This window comes from Oncorhynchus clarkii, chromosome 5 (assembly GCF_045791955.1).
Source record: "Oncorhynchus clarkii lewisi isolate Uvic-CL-2024 chromosome 5, UVic_Ocla_1.0, whole genome shotgun sequence".
In the NCBI taxonomy this organism is placed as follows: Eukaryota; Metazoa; Chordata; class Actinopteri; order Salmoniformes; family Salmonidae; genus Oncorhynchus; species Oncorhynchus clarkii.
In genome coordinates, this window is record NC_092151.1 from 89900943 (window position 1) to 89914485 (window position 13543).

At 43.9% G+C, this 13543-nt stretch overlaps 1 protein-coding gene across 18 annotated transcripts in view; it reads left to right on the forward strand.

The window, feature by feature from the left end:
* Positions 1 to 13543, forward strand: part of LOC139409536 (disks large homolog 1-like) — a 314749-nt gene that overhangs the window by 194861 nt on the left and 106345 nt on the right. For all 18 annotated transcript variants that reach the window (XM_071154818.1, XM_071154819.1, XM_071154821.1 and 15 more), the window contains 3 exons: positions 1982 to 2032; positions 4995 to 5119; positions 11483 to 11652. In XM_071154818.1, coding sequence (XP_071010919.1) covers positions 1982 to 2032; positions 4995 to 5119; positions 11483 to 11652 — 346 coding nt within the window. The remainder of the gene's footprint in view (positions 1 to 1981; positions 2033 to 4994; positions 5120 to 11482; positions 11653 to 13543) is intronic.

A 13543-nucleotide genomic window follows, 5' to 3' on the forward strand; every position in this document is an offset into this window, starting at 1 on the left:
ACACCATAATGACATCACAATACCCCATAATGACATCACAATACCCCATAATGACATCACAATACCCCATCATGACATCACAATACCCCATAATGACAAAACAAAAACATTTTTTTATAACTTTTTGCTAATTTATTTTACCATAAACAAACACACATAAGAAATTAAGGGAATTAACGGTAAATGTACTACTGGTGTCTCGTGTGCCATATTTTTTTTTTTAAATGTATATATTTGCCACTGTTCTACAAAATAAATCTGTCGACCAACAGCCTATCGACCAAACAATTGTCCAGTCGACTAAATGAGGTCAGCCCTATCCACAATACTAACCTAATTGAGAGTGAAAAGGAGGAAGCCTGTACAGAATATACATATTACCCAGCATGCATCCTGTTTTACAATAAGGCACTAAAGTAAAAGTGAAAAAGATGTGACAAAGAAATCAACTTTATGTCCTGAATAAACAGCGTTATATTTTGGGGCAAATCTAAGACAACATATCACTGAGTGCCACTCTTCATATTTTTCAAGCATGGTGGTGGCTGCATCATGTTATGGGTATGCTTGTCATCGACTAGGGAGTTTTTTAGGATAAAAATAAATGGAATAGAGGAAAGCACAGGCAAAATCCTTCCCAACAGACACTGGGAGACAAATTCACCTTTCGGGCAGGACAATAACCTAAAACACAATGCCATATCTACACTGGTTGGTTACCAAGACAACATTAAATGTTCCTGAGTGGTCTAGTTAGTTTTGACTTAAATCGGCTTGAAAATCTATGGCAAGACTTGGAAATGGTTGTCTAGCAATGATCAGCAACCAACTTGACAGAGTTGGAAGAATCTTTAAAAGAATAATGGCCAAATACTACGGTATTGTACAGTCCAGGTGTGCAAAGCTCTTAGAGACTTACCCAGAAACACACAGCTGTAATCGCTGCCAGAGGTGATTCTAACATGTAATTGACTCAGGGGTGTGAAAACTAATGTACATGAGATATTTCTGTATTTCATTTTCAGTACATTTGCAAAAATGTCTAAAAACATGTTTTCACTTTGTCATTATGTGGTGTTGTGTGTAGAAAGGTGATAAATATATTTCATCCATGTTGAATTCAGGCTGTAACAACAACAAAATGTGGAATAAATCAAGGAGTATGAATACTCTCTGAAGGCCCTGTATAAAGAAAAAACAACTATTTTTAAAACTGCTTTGTGTGAAATAACTTGAAAGTGTCCAGTCCAAATGAACTATTTTGGGACGGATGATCTGATGTGCGTTTTGTGTAATTCTGAAGTACATAAAATTGCATTGGGCTTTCCCTATAAACCTGCATGAAAATACAATCAAATAATAGTTTTAAAAATGTCATGTGTTTTGGTTCAACTAGAGTTGGTGATTGAATATTTAAAACATATTTTCCCCCTACATCGTTGGTGGTTATGGTTACTGTATGTGTGTTGGGCGGGGACAGAGCAGTCCTGCTGTCATCCTCTCTCTCCCAACACGCCTATCACCTCTAATCCTGTGGAGATTATCCCCTCGCGCCACACAAGACGACAGCATTAGCGCTGTGCTCTGCTCAGAAAGCCCTGCTGCCGCACGTTGCTGCAGTATTCCCCACAGAGCAGAGGGGATTTTCACATTGATAGCCAGCCTGTGCTGCCCTTTATAAGGCTGCTACTGAGGGAGGGGGGGGGGGGGGGCTCTGCTCTGATCTCACACAGCCACTGTTTTGTTGTAGATACAGTATAGTCCCTCACACCTCTTTCTTTAACATCTTCAGTTTGGGTTTTGAGGAGGAATAGGTCATTCAAATGAGACATCTGGTGGGAGAGACGGTTTGATCTTTCAATCGTCACATGTTTTATAGGCACCCTCTCCTGGGCCGATGTAGACGGCTCTCTTTATGATCCCCCCCCCCCCCCCCCCCCCCCGATGATGATTGGCTGATGTCTTGCGTGTTGTCTTTCAGGCGAATGGATCTGAAGCTGACTATGAATATGATGAGATCACACTGGAACGGGTAAGTAAGAGGGAACATCACGGCTCCTTTTAAACCCGTCATCCATGGTTCTCCTTTCCATTAAACAACCTTTAACACTTAGGGTTTTTAAATACATTGAAGGTTTCAATTTGTATCTAAAGGTTAACATTTGAATGAAGATGTACTTGTAAAAAGGTTAAAAACCATGCAAGACATTTCTATTTTTACCTAGCTGTAATTATTTTCAGTTGATAATGTTTTAAAAAATAAACTTTACATAGTGGTGCAGGGCTCTGTCTTACTATATGATGTAATGCTGTGTGTCATGGAGGAGGGAGAGGAGGGAGAGAAGGAGGGAGAGGAGGGAGAGCAGGGAGGAATGGAGGGAAAACAGGGAGGGAGAGCAGGAGAGAGAGCAGAGAGAGGAGAAGGAAACTGGTTCTGTGTCTGCCTGCAGCTACAGGGCTCTCCTCTCTTCCCTCTCCTCTTCCCTCTCCTCTTCCCTCTCCCCTTCCCTCTCCTCTTCCCTCTCTTCCCTTCCCTCTTCTCTTCCCTCTTCTCTTCCCTCTCCTCTTCCCTCTCCTCTTCCCTCTTCTCTTCTCTTCCCTCTCCTCTTCCCTCTCCTCTTCCCTCTCTTCCCTTCCCTCTTCTCTTCCCTCTCTCTTCCCTCTCCTCTTCCCTCTCCTCTTCCCTCTTCTCTTCCCTCTTTTCCCTTCCCTCTCCTCTTCCCTCTCCTCCTCCCTTCCCTCTTCTCTTCCCTCTCCTCTTCCCTCTCTCTTCCCTCTTCCCTTCCCTTCCCTCTCCTCTTCCCTCTTCCCTTCCCTCTTCTCTTCCCTCTCCGCTTCCCTCTTTCCTCTCCTCTTCCCTCTCCTCTTCCCTCTCCTCTTCCCTCTCCTCTTCTCTTCCCTCTCCTCTTCCCTCTCTCTTCCCTCTCTCTTCCCTCTCCTCTTCCCTCTTCTCTTCCCTCTCCTCTTCCCTCTCCTCTTCCCTCTCCTCTTCCCTCTTCTCTTCCCTTCCCTCTTCTCTTCCCTCTCCTCTTCCCTCTCCTCTTCCCTCTTCCCTTCCCTCTTCTCTTCCTGACCTGATTCAGCGACTATGTGCATTTGCATCACTCACTCCACATTAAGACACAATGCACTATTCTGTCACAGAGACACGCACACCGCCCCCAACCACAAGCACACACTGAGCCTTAGTTAAGGCTATATAGCCGGGCCCTATACTACTGCCCTATAATAGACACTACATTACACTGCCACTTCCCCCCTCCAACCATACATAGCTCCCATTACACATATAACCCCCCCCCCCTCCAGCCATACATAGCTCCCATTACACATATAACCCCCCCCCCTCCAACCATACATAGCTCCCATTACACATATAACCCCCCCCCCCCCAACCATACATAGCTCCCATTACACATATAACCCCCCCCTCCAACCATACATAGCTCCCATTACACATATAACCCCCCCCCCCTCCAGCCATACATAGCTCCCATTACACATATAACCCCCCCCCCCCCCCCAACCATACATAGCTCCCATTACACATATAACCCCCCCCCTCCAACCATACATAGCTCCCATTACACATATAACCCCCCCCCCCTCCAACCATACATAGCTCCCATTACACATATAACCCCCCCCCCCCCCCCTCCAGCCATACATAGCTCCCATTACACATATAACCCCCCCCCCCTCCAACCATACATAGCTCCCATTACACATATAACCCCCCCCCCCTCCAACCATACATAGCTCCCATTACACATATAACCCCCCCCCCTCCAACCATACATAGCTCCCATTACACATATAACCCCCCCCCCCCCCAACCATACATAGCTCCCATTACACATATAACCCCCCCCCCCCCCCCAACCATACATAGCTCCCATTACACATATAACCCCCCCCTCCAACCATACATAGCTCCCATTACACATATAACCCCCCCCCCCCTCCAACCATACATAGCTCCCATTACACATATAACCCCCCCCTCCAGCCATACATAGCTCCCATTACACATATACCCCCCCCCCCCCCCCCTCCAACCATACATAGCTCCCATTACACATATAACCCCCCCCCTCCAACCATACATAGCTCCCATTACACATATAACCCCCCCCCTCCAACCATACATAGCTCCCATTACACATATAACCCCCCCCCTCCAACCATACATAGCTCCCATTACACATATAACCCCCCCCCTCAACCATACATAGCTCCCATTACACATATAACCCCCCCCCCCCTCCAACCATACATAGCTCCCATTACACATATAACCCCCCCCCCCCCCCCCTCCAGCCATACATAGCTCCCATTACACATATAACCCCCCCCCCTCCAACCATACATAGCTCCCATTACACATATAACCCCCCCCCCCTCCAACCATACATAGCTTCCATTACACATATAACCCCCCCCCCCTCCAACCATACATAGCTCCCATTACACATATAACCCCCCCCCCCTCCAACCATACATAGCTCCCATTACACATATAACCCCCCCCCTCCAGCCATACATAGCTCCCATTACACATATAACCCCCCCCTCCAACCATACATAGCTCCCATTACACATATAAACCCCCCCCCCCCCCCCCCCCCTCCAACCATACATAGCTCCCATTACACATATAACCCCCCCCCCCCTCCAGCCATACTCAGACATTTGCATTGAAATGGGTCCTAACTACGAAGTATAATACACTCCGTATAATGCAGTCTGAATGTGTCAGTATTTGAAGTGGGAACGTACTCATAAGGCTATACAGCAGGATCAAATTATGACTAGAAATGATGAAATATTTGATTATTATATTTGAATGAACAGTATACTTAATGCTGTACTGTAGAGCACATCGTGATAACATTGTAATGCAACTATATACTGTATGTTGAACATATGGCTTTATATGACATAACAGTTGATCTGAACCAAACCCCGTTTCGATCTTCTGCCCCTCGTTGTAGGGTAACTCTGGGTTGGGCTTCAGTATTGCAGGGGGGACAGATAACCCCCACATCGGCGAAGACCCCAGTATCTTCATCACCAAGATTATCCCTGGGGGAGCTGCAGCTCAGGACGAACGTCTCAGGTGTGTACCGTCATCATAGGATTAGGAATGACAACACTGGAGTGGACATGAACCTTCCTACGATGGGAGAAACGTCAGCCATTTTGGTCAGGGAGATGGTCAACCCGTGGTTTGGTGCTGCTGTTATAAGATAGAACGCAGATAAATTCACACTATGTTTGTTAGCCGGACAGTTTTAGAGGAATGATTCCAACGTCCCAGTCAGTATTAAATGGAACGTCGCGGCCCGAGGGAGGGGGGAGGGGGGGGCAACCTGTGGTTACCTAGGTTACCCCATTTGCTCACAGCAAAAACAACCTTTTGTCAAACGCATTTTTCTGGTTTGCTTTTTTTTTGTGTCAATTACAAAACTACGTTTAAAATGAATACATGTCCAAAGACTCTTCATGACTTTTCTACATTGCCTGCACCAGAGCGTTCTCACCACCTAGCTTCACTCATGCCTCTTTTCATGGCTTTTCTACATTGCCTGCACCAGAGCGTTCTCACCACCTAGCTTCACTCATGCCTCTTTTCATGGCTTTTCTACATTGCCTGCACCAGAGCGTTCTCACCACCTAGCTTCACTCATGCCTCTTTTCATGACTTTTCTACATTGCCTGCACCAGAGCGTTCTCACCACCTAGCTTCACTCATGCCTCTTTTCATGACTTTTCTACATTGCCTGCACCAGAGCGTTCTCACCACCTAGCTTCACTCATGCCTCTTCTCATGACTTTTCTACATTGCCTGCACCAGAGCGTTTTCACCACCTAGCTTCACTCATGCCTCTTTTCATGACTTTTCTACATTACCTGCATCAGAGCGTTCTCACCACCTAGCTTCACTCATGCCTCTTTTCATGACTTTTCTACATTGCCTGCACCAGAGCGTTCTCACCACCTAGCTTCACTCATGCCTCTTTTCATGACTTTTCTACATTACCTGCATCAGAGCGTTCTCACCACCTAGCTTCACTCATGCCTCTTTTCATGACTTTTCTACATTGCCTGCACCAGAGCGTTCTCACCACCTAGCTTCACTCATGCCTCTTTTCATGACTTTTCTACATTACCTGCACCAGAGCGTTCTCACCACCTAGCTTCACTCATGCCTCTTTTCATGACTTTTCTACATTGCCTGCACCAGAGCGTTCTCACTACTTAGCTTCACTCATGCCTCTTTTCATGACTTTTCTACATTACCTGCACCGGAGCATTCTCACCACCAAGCTTCACTCATGCCTCTTTTCACGACGGTGCTAGCAGCCTCGTAACGTTACGTGCGTGTCTGTTCGTTGCAGATAGAAAAAAAAACATGTTGGGTGTTTCTCAAGATGCGTACTACCGTGCTCCGAGCACGCAAAATGGAGAACGGAGGGCACTTCTCGAATGTGTACTCAGTTTGTACATATTTTATCTAGCCATGACCAACAACGACAGACTATACAGCTAGTAGTGACTGTGGTTACAAACGGACTATACTAAACAAGTTAAATGTCTTACCTGTTATGAAATGTTTTCTACACACATAGCTACGTGTAGTCTACTTGGTCCCCACAGTTCCCACTCTCCCACGCTGAATAGCCTGAAGCCACAGGTGAAGCTGGTTGAGAGAATGTCAAGAGTGTGCAAAGCTGTTGTTAAGTCGAAGGATGGCTACTTTGAAGAATCTCAAATATATAAAATATATTTTTTTGATTACTTCATTATTCCATATGTGCTATTTCATAGTTTTGATGTCTTCATTATTATTCTACAATGTAGAAAATAGTACAAATAAAGAAAAACCCTTGAATTAGTAGGTGTGTCCAAACCATTGACTGGTACACCATTGACTGGTACACCGTTGACTGGTACACCATTGACTGGTACACCATTGACTGGTACACCATTGACTGGTACACCATTGACTGGTACACCGTTGACTGGTACACCATTGACTGGTACACCATTGACTGGTAAACCATTGACTGGTACACCATTGACTCGTACACCATTGACTGGTACACCATTGACTGGTACACCATTGACTCGTACACCATTGACTGGTACACCATTGACTGGTACACCATTGACTCGTACACCATTGACTCGTACACCATTGACTCGTACACCATTGACTGGTACACCATTGACTGGTACACCATTGACTCGTACACCATTGACTCGTACACCGTTGACTGTAAATGGAGGCATTTATGGTCTGTGTTACGTTCCCCAGCAAGAAACCAAAAGGTGTCGCTCAAACAGAAGGGGGAACTAACATCCCAAACTAAACAGGTGTTTAGGAGGGGTTCTGAAAGACACTCATGGGGGATGTCCACTGAACGTTGCCTAGCAACAACAACTGGAACCTAACAGACACCCACTGTGAGAGCCCACTAAATTTGCCCAAGAAGAGGCTAACAAAGTTAAAACCCCACACCAAACTTAAAGACAGGAAGCAAACCAGAAAGTGGAGCAAAATTAAAACAATGTCTAAAAATGTGTTTTCGCTTTGTCATTATGGGGTATTGTGATGCCATTATGGGGTATTGTGATGTCATTATGGGGTGTTATGATGTCATTATGGGGTGTTGTGATGTCATTATGGGGTGTTGTGATGTCATTGTGGGGTATTGTGATGTCATTGTGGAGTATTGTGATGTCATTATGGGGTATTGTGTGTAGATTGAGTGTTTTTTATTTATTTAATCCATTTTCGAATAAGGCTGTAATGTAACAAAAGTCAAGGGGTCTGAATACTTCCCGATATGTGCTGTAAATACCACCTGGGCCAGACAAGTGAAACACCTTCTGACTAACGAGATGACAAGCCAGCACAGGTGTAACATACTGACTAATGTGGTGACACCAATCGGTGCGCCCAACGTCCAACCTCTAAATATATATGGAAAAGCCTGTAGCAGTCTGTTTACATACACTACAGTTTGGGGTCACTTAGAAATGTCCTTGTTTTTGAAAGAAAAGTAGAAAATGTTGTCTATTAAAATAACATCAAATTGATCAGAAATACAGTGTAGACATTGCTAATGTTGTAAATGACTATTGTAGCTGGAAACAGCTGGTTTTGTAAATGTAATATCTACATAGGCGTAGAGGCCCATTATCAGAAACCATCACTCCTGTGTTCCAATGGCACATTGTGTTAGCTAATCCAAGTGTATCATTTTAAAAGGCTAGTTGATCATTAGAAAACCCTTTTGCAATTATGTTAACACAGCTGAAAACTGTTGTCCTGATTAAAGAAGCAATAAAACTGGCCTTCTTTAGACTAGTTGAGTATCTGCAGCATCAGCATTTGTGGGTTCGATTACAGACTCAAAATGGCCAGAAACAAAGACCTTTCTTCTGCAACTCGTCAGTCTATTCTTGTTCTGAGAAATGAAGGCTATTCCATGCAAGAAATTGCCAAGAAAAATGATCAACCTGGATAAGCTAACACAACAGGTGTTGGAACACAGGCGTGATGATTGCTGATAATGGGCCTCTGATGGCAGATGTATTTGATTCCCCTGGCTAAAGTGTGAATGAGGGATGTATTTGATTCCCCTGGCTAAAGTGTGAATGACAGATGTATTTGATTCCCCTGGCTAACGTGTGAATTTTATTGGTAGGCTAGTTGAGAACACCTTTATTTAACCAGGTAGGCTAGTTGAGAACACCTTTATTTAACCAGGTAGGCCAGTTGAGAACACCTTTATTTAACCAGGTAGGCTAGTTGAGAACACCTTTATTTAACCAGGTAGGCCAGTTGAGAACACCTTTATTTAACCAGGTAGGCCAGTTGAGAACACCTTTATTTAACCAGGTAGGCCAGTTGAGAACACCTTTATTTAACCAGGTAGGCCAGTTGAGAACACCTTTATTTAACCAGGTAGGCTAGTTGAGAACACCTTTATTTAACCAGGTAGGCCAGTTGAGAACACCTTTATTTAACCAGGTAGGCTAGTTTAAAACACCTTTATTTAACCAGGTAGGCTAGTTGAGAACACCTTTATTTAACCAGGTAGGCCAGTTGAGAACACCTTTATTTAACCAGGTAGGCCAGTTGAGAACACCTTTATTTAACCAGGTAGGCCAGTTGAGAACACCTTTATTTAACCAGGTAGGCCAGTTGAGAACACCTTTATTTAACCAGGTAGGCCAGTTGAGAACACCTTTATTTAACCAGGTAGGCTAGTTGAGAACACCTTTATTTAACCAGGTAGGCCAGTTGAGAACACCTTTATTTAACCAGGTAGGCTAGTTGAGAACACCTTTATTTAACCAGGTAGGCTAGTTGAGAACACCTTTATTTAACCAGGTAGGCTAGTTGAGAACACCTTTATTTAACCAGGTAGGCCAGTTGAGAACACCTTTATTTAACCAGGTAGGCTAGTTGAGAACAACTTTAATTAACCAGGTAGTCCAGTTGAGAACAACTTTATTTAACCAGGTAGGCTAGTTGAGAACACCTTTATTTAACCAGGTAGGCCAGTTGAGAACACCTTTATTTAACCAGGTAGGCTAGTTGAGAACACCTTTATTTAACCAGGTAGGCCAGTTGAGAACACCTTTATTTAACCAGGTAGGCTAGTTGAGAACACCTTTATTTAACCAGGTAGGCTAGTCGAGAACACCTTTATTTAACCAGGTAGGCCAGTTGAGAACACCTTTATTTAACCAGGTAGGCTAGTTGAGAACACCTTTATTTAACCAGGTAGGCCAGTTGAGAACACCTTTATTTAACCAGGTAGGCTAGTTGAGAACACCTTTATTTAACCAGGTAGGCTAGTTGAGAACACCTTTATTTAACCAGGTAGGCTAGTTGAGAACACCTTTATTTAACCAGGTAGGCCAGTTGAGAACACCTTTATTTAACCAGGTAGGCTAGTTGAGAACACCTTTATTTAACCAGGTAGGCCAGTTGAGAACACCTTTATTTAACCAGGTAGGCTAGTTGAGAGCACCTTTATTTAACCAGGTAGGCTAGTTGAGAACACATTTATTTAACCAGGTAGGCCAGTTGAGAACACCTTTATTTAACCAGGTAGGCTAGTTGAGAACACCTTTATTTAACCAGGTAGGCTAGTTGAGAACACCTTTATTTAACCAGGTAGGCTAGTTGAGAACACCTTTATTTAACCAGGTAGGCTAGTTGAGAACACCTTTATTTAACCAGGTAGGCTAGTTGAGAACACCTTTATTTAACCAGGTAGGCCAGTTCAGAACACCTTTATTTAACCAGGTAGGCTAGTTGAGAACACCTTCATTTAACCAGGTAGGCCAGTTGAGAACACCTTTATTTAACCAGGTAGGCTAGTTGAGAACAAGTTCTCATTTACAACTGCGACCTGGTCAAGATAAAGCAAAGCAGTGCCACAAAAACAACTCAAGAGTGACACATGGAATAAACAAACGCACATTCAATAAAGCAATAGAAAAATCTATATACAGTGTTTGTAAATGTAGTAATTATTCTCCTGACTGCAGAGTAAATTATTGATGTATTTGATTCTCCTGCAGAGTGAATGACAGATGTATTTGACTCTTCCTGCAGAGTGAATGACAGATGTATTTGACTCTTCCTGCAGAGTGAATGACAGATGTATTTGATTCTCCTGCAGAGTGAATGACGGATGTATTTGACTCTTCCTGCAGAGTGAATGAGGGATGTATTTGATTCTCCTGCAGAGTGAATGACGGATGTATTTGACTCTTCCTGCAGAGTGAATGACAGATGTATTTGATTCTCCTGCAGAGTGAATGACGGATGTATTTGACTCTTCCTGCAGAGTGAATGACAGATGTATTTGATTCTCCTGCAGAGTGAATGACGGATGTATTTGACTCTTCCTGCAGAGTGAATGACAGATGTATTTGATTCTTCCTGCAGAGTGAATGACAGATTTATTTGATTCTCCTGCAGAGTGAATGACAGATGTATTTGACTCTTCCTGCAGAGTGAATGACAGATGTATTTGACTCTTCCTGCAGAGTGAATGACAGATGTATTTGATTCTTCCTGCAGAGTGAATGACAGATGTATTTGATTCTCCTGCAGAGTGAATGACAGATGTATTTGACTCTTCCTGCAGAGTGAATGACAGATGTATTTGATTCTCCTGCAGAGTGAATGAGGGATGTATTTGATTCTCCTGCAGAGTGAATGACGGATGTATTTGACTCTTCCTGCAGAGTGAATGACAGATGTATTTGATTCTCCTGCAGAGTGAATGACAGATTTATTTGATTCTCCTGCAGAGTGAATGACAGATGTATTTGACTCTTCCTGCAGAGTGAATGACAGATGTATTTGATTCTTCCTGCAGAGTGAATGACAGATGTATTTGACTCTTCCTGCAGAGTGAATGACAGATGTATTTGACTCTTCCTGCAGAGTGAATGACTGCATCCTGAGAGTGAACGAGGCCGACGTGAGGGATGTGACCCACAGTAAGGCTGTGGAGGCCCTGAAGGAGGCCGGCTGCATCGTCAGGCTCTACATCCGCAGGAGAAAAGCCCTCTCGGAGAAGATCCTGGAGCTCAAACTAGTCAAAGGTCCCAAAGGTAAAGGAAATGTCTGTCGCCGTGGAGATTAAAAGCTACACTTTCAGTGATACGATTTCATCAAGATTTAAATGTGTTGAGTTGATGTGTAACTTTCTGCTACGTGTTATTTACTCTCTGTGGGTCGTCGTCCTCCCAGTGATACCCTCTGAACTAGCGGCTCCCAAACTGTTGGGCCGTGCCGGCGTAATAGTGGAATGCACAAGGTGTAATTTGTAAATGGGGTTAGTTCTCCTCTTGTCATGGCAGTCATTGAGGATCTTTAGAGTCGTTTATAACTTGTCTAGGGCCCGGTTTCCCAAAAAGCATCTTAAGGCAAAGTTCATCGTTAGAAGCTCCGAGCTGTTTCCCAAAAAGCATCTTAAGGCGAAGTTCATCGTTAGAAGCTCCGAGCTGTTTCCCAAAAAGCATCTTAAGGCGAAGTTCATCGTTAGAAGCTCCGAGCTGTTTCCCAAAAAGCATCTTAAGGCGAAGTTCATCGTTAGAAGCTCCGAGCTGTTTCCCAAAAAGCATCTTAAGGCGAAGTTCATCGTTAGAAGCTCCGAGCTGTTTCCCAAAAAGCATCTTAAGGCGAAGTTCATCGTTAAATCTCCGTGCTGTTTCCCAAAAAGCATCTTAAGGCGAAGTTCATCGTTAGAAGCTCTAGTAGGAGCATCGTTAAATCTCCGAGCTGTTTCCCCCAAAAAACGTCATTCACTAAAGGTGCTCTTGTTTACCGACTCCATCAGAGCACTCATAGAACAGTGAAGTGTTAGATGTTCCCCCCCAACCCCCACCCGCCACCCCACCACGTCACGTTGTACCCAGAAAGACCTCCGTTAAACATAGAATCAAGGCATCTTGTCTCTCTTGTGACCGCCGATAGCTTCACAACGACGTTGACTACAAAGCTGCAAATGTCTTTGCAATCGTTACAAAAACAAGCGAATGATTAAAAATATGCTTCAAATGAAAACCCGAGATGACTGGAGAGGCATTATAAATAGCCTACCTACAGTGTAAAGGCTTTCTTCCTGGGAAGGAGAGGCATTATAAATAGCCTACCTACAGTGTAAAGGCTTTCTTCCTGGGAAGGAGAGGCATTATAAATAGCCTACCTACAGTGTAAAGGCTTTCTTCCTGGGAAGGGGAGGCATTATAAATAGCCTACCTACAGTGTAAAGGCTTTCTTCTTGGGAAGGAGAGGCATTATAAATAGCCTACCTACAGTGTAACGGCTTTCTTCCTGGGAAGGAGAGGCATTATAAATAGCCTACCTACAGTGTAAAGGCTTTCTTCCTGGGAAGGAGAGGCATTATAAATAGCCTACCTACAGTGTGACGGCTTTCTTCCTGGGAAGGAGAGGCATTATAAATAGCCTACCTACAGTGTGACGGCTTTCTTCCTGGGAAGGAGAGGCATTATAAATAGCCTACCTACAGTGTGACGGCTTTCTTCCTGGGAAGGAGAGGCATTATAAGATAAATAGCCTACCTACAGTGTGACGGCTTTCTTCCTGGGAAGGAGAGGCATTATAAATAGCCTACCTACAGTGTAAAGGCTTTCTTCCTGGGAAGGAGAGGCATTATAAATAGCCTACCTACAGTGTAAAGGCTTTCTTCCTGGGAAGGAGAGGCATTATAAATAGCCTACCTACAGTGTGACGGCTTTCTTCCTGGGAAGGAGAGGCATTATAAATAGCCTACCTACAGTGTGACGGCTTTCTTCCTGGGAAGGAGAGGCATTATAAATAGCCTACCTACAGTGTGACGGCTTTCTTCCTGGGAAGGAGAGGCATTATAAGATAAATAGCCTACCTACAGTGGTAGACGACACAGGCCTACATATTTCAATGATATTGAAATAAATGACATGTTCATTTTGTTTTATTTGGCTACTGTCTTGTCATTTT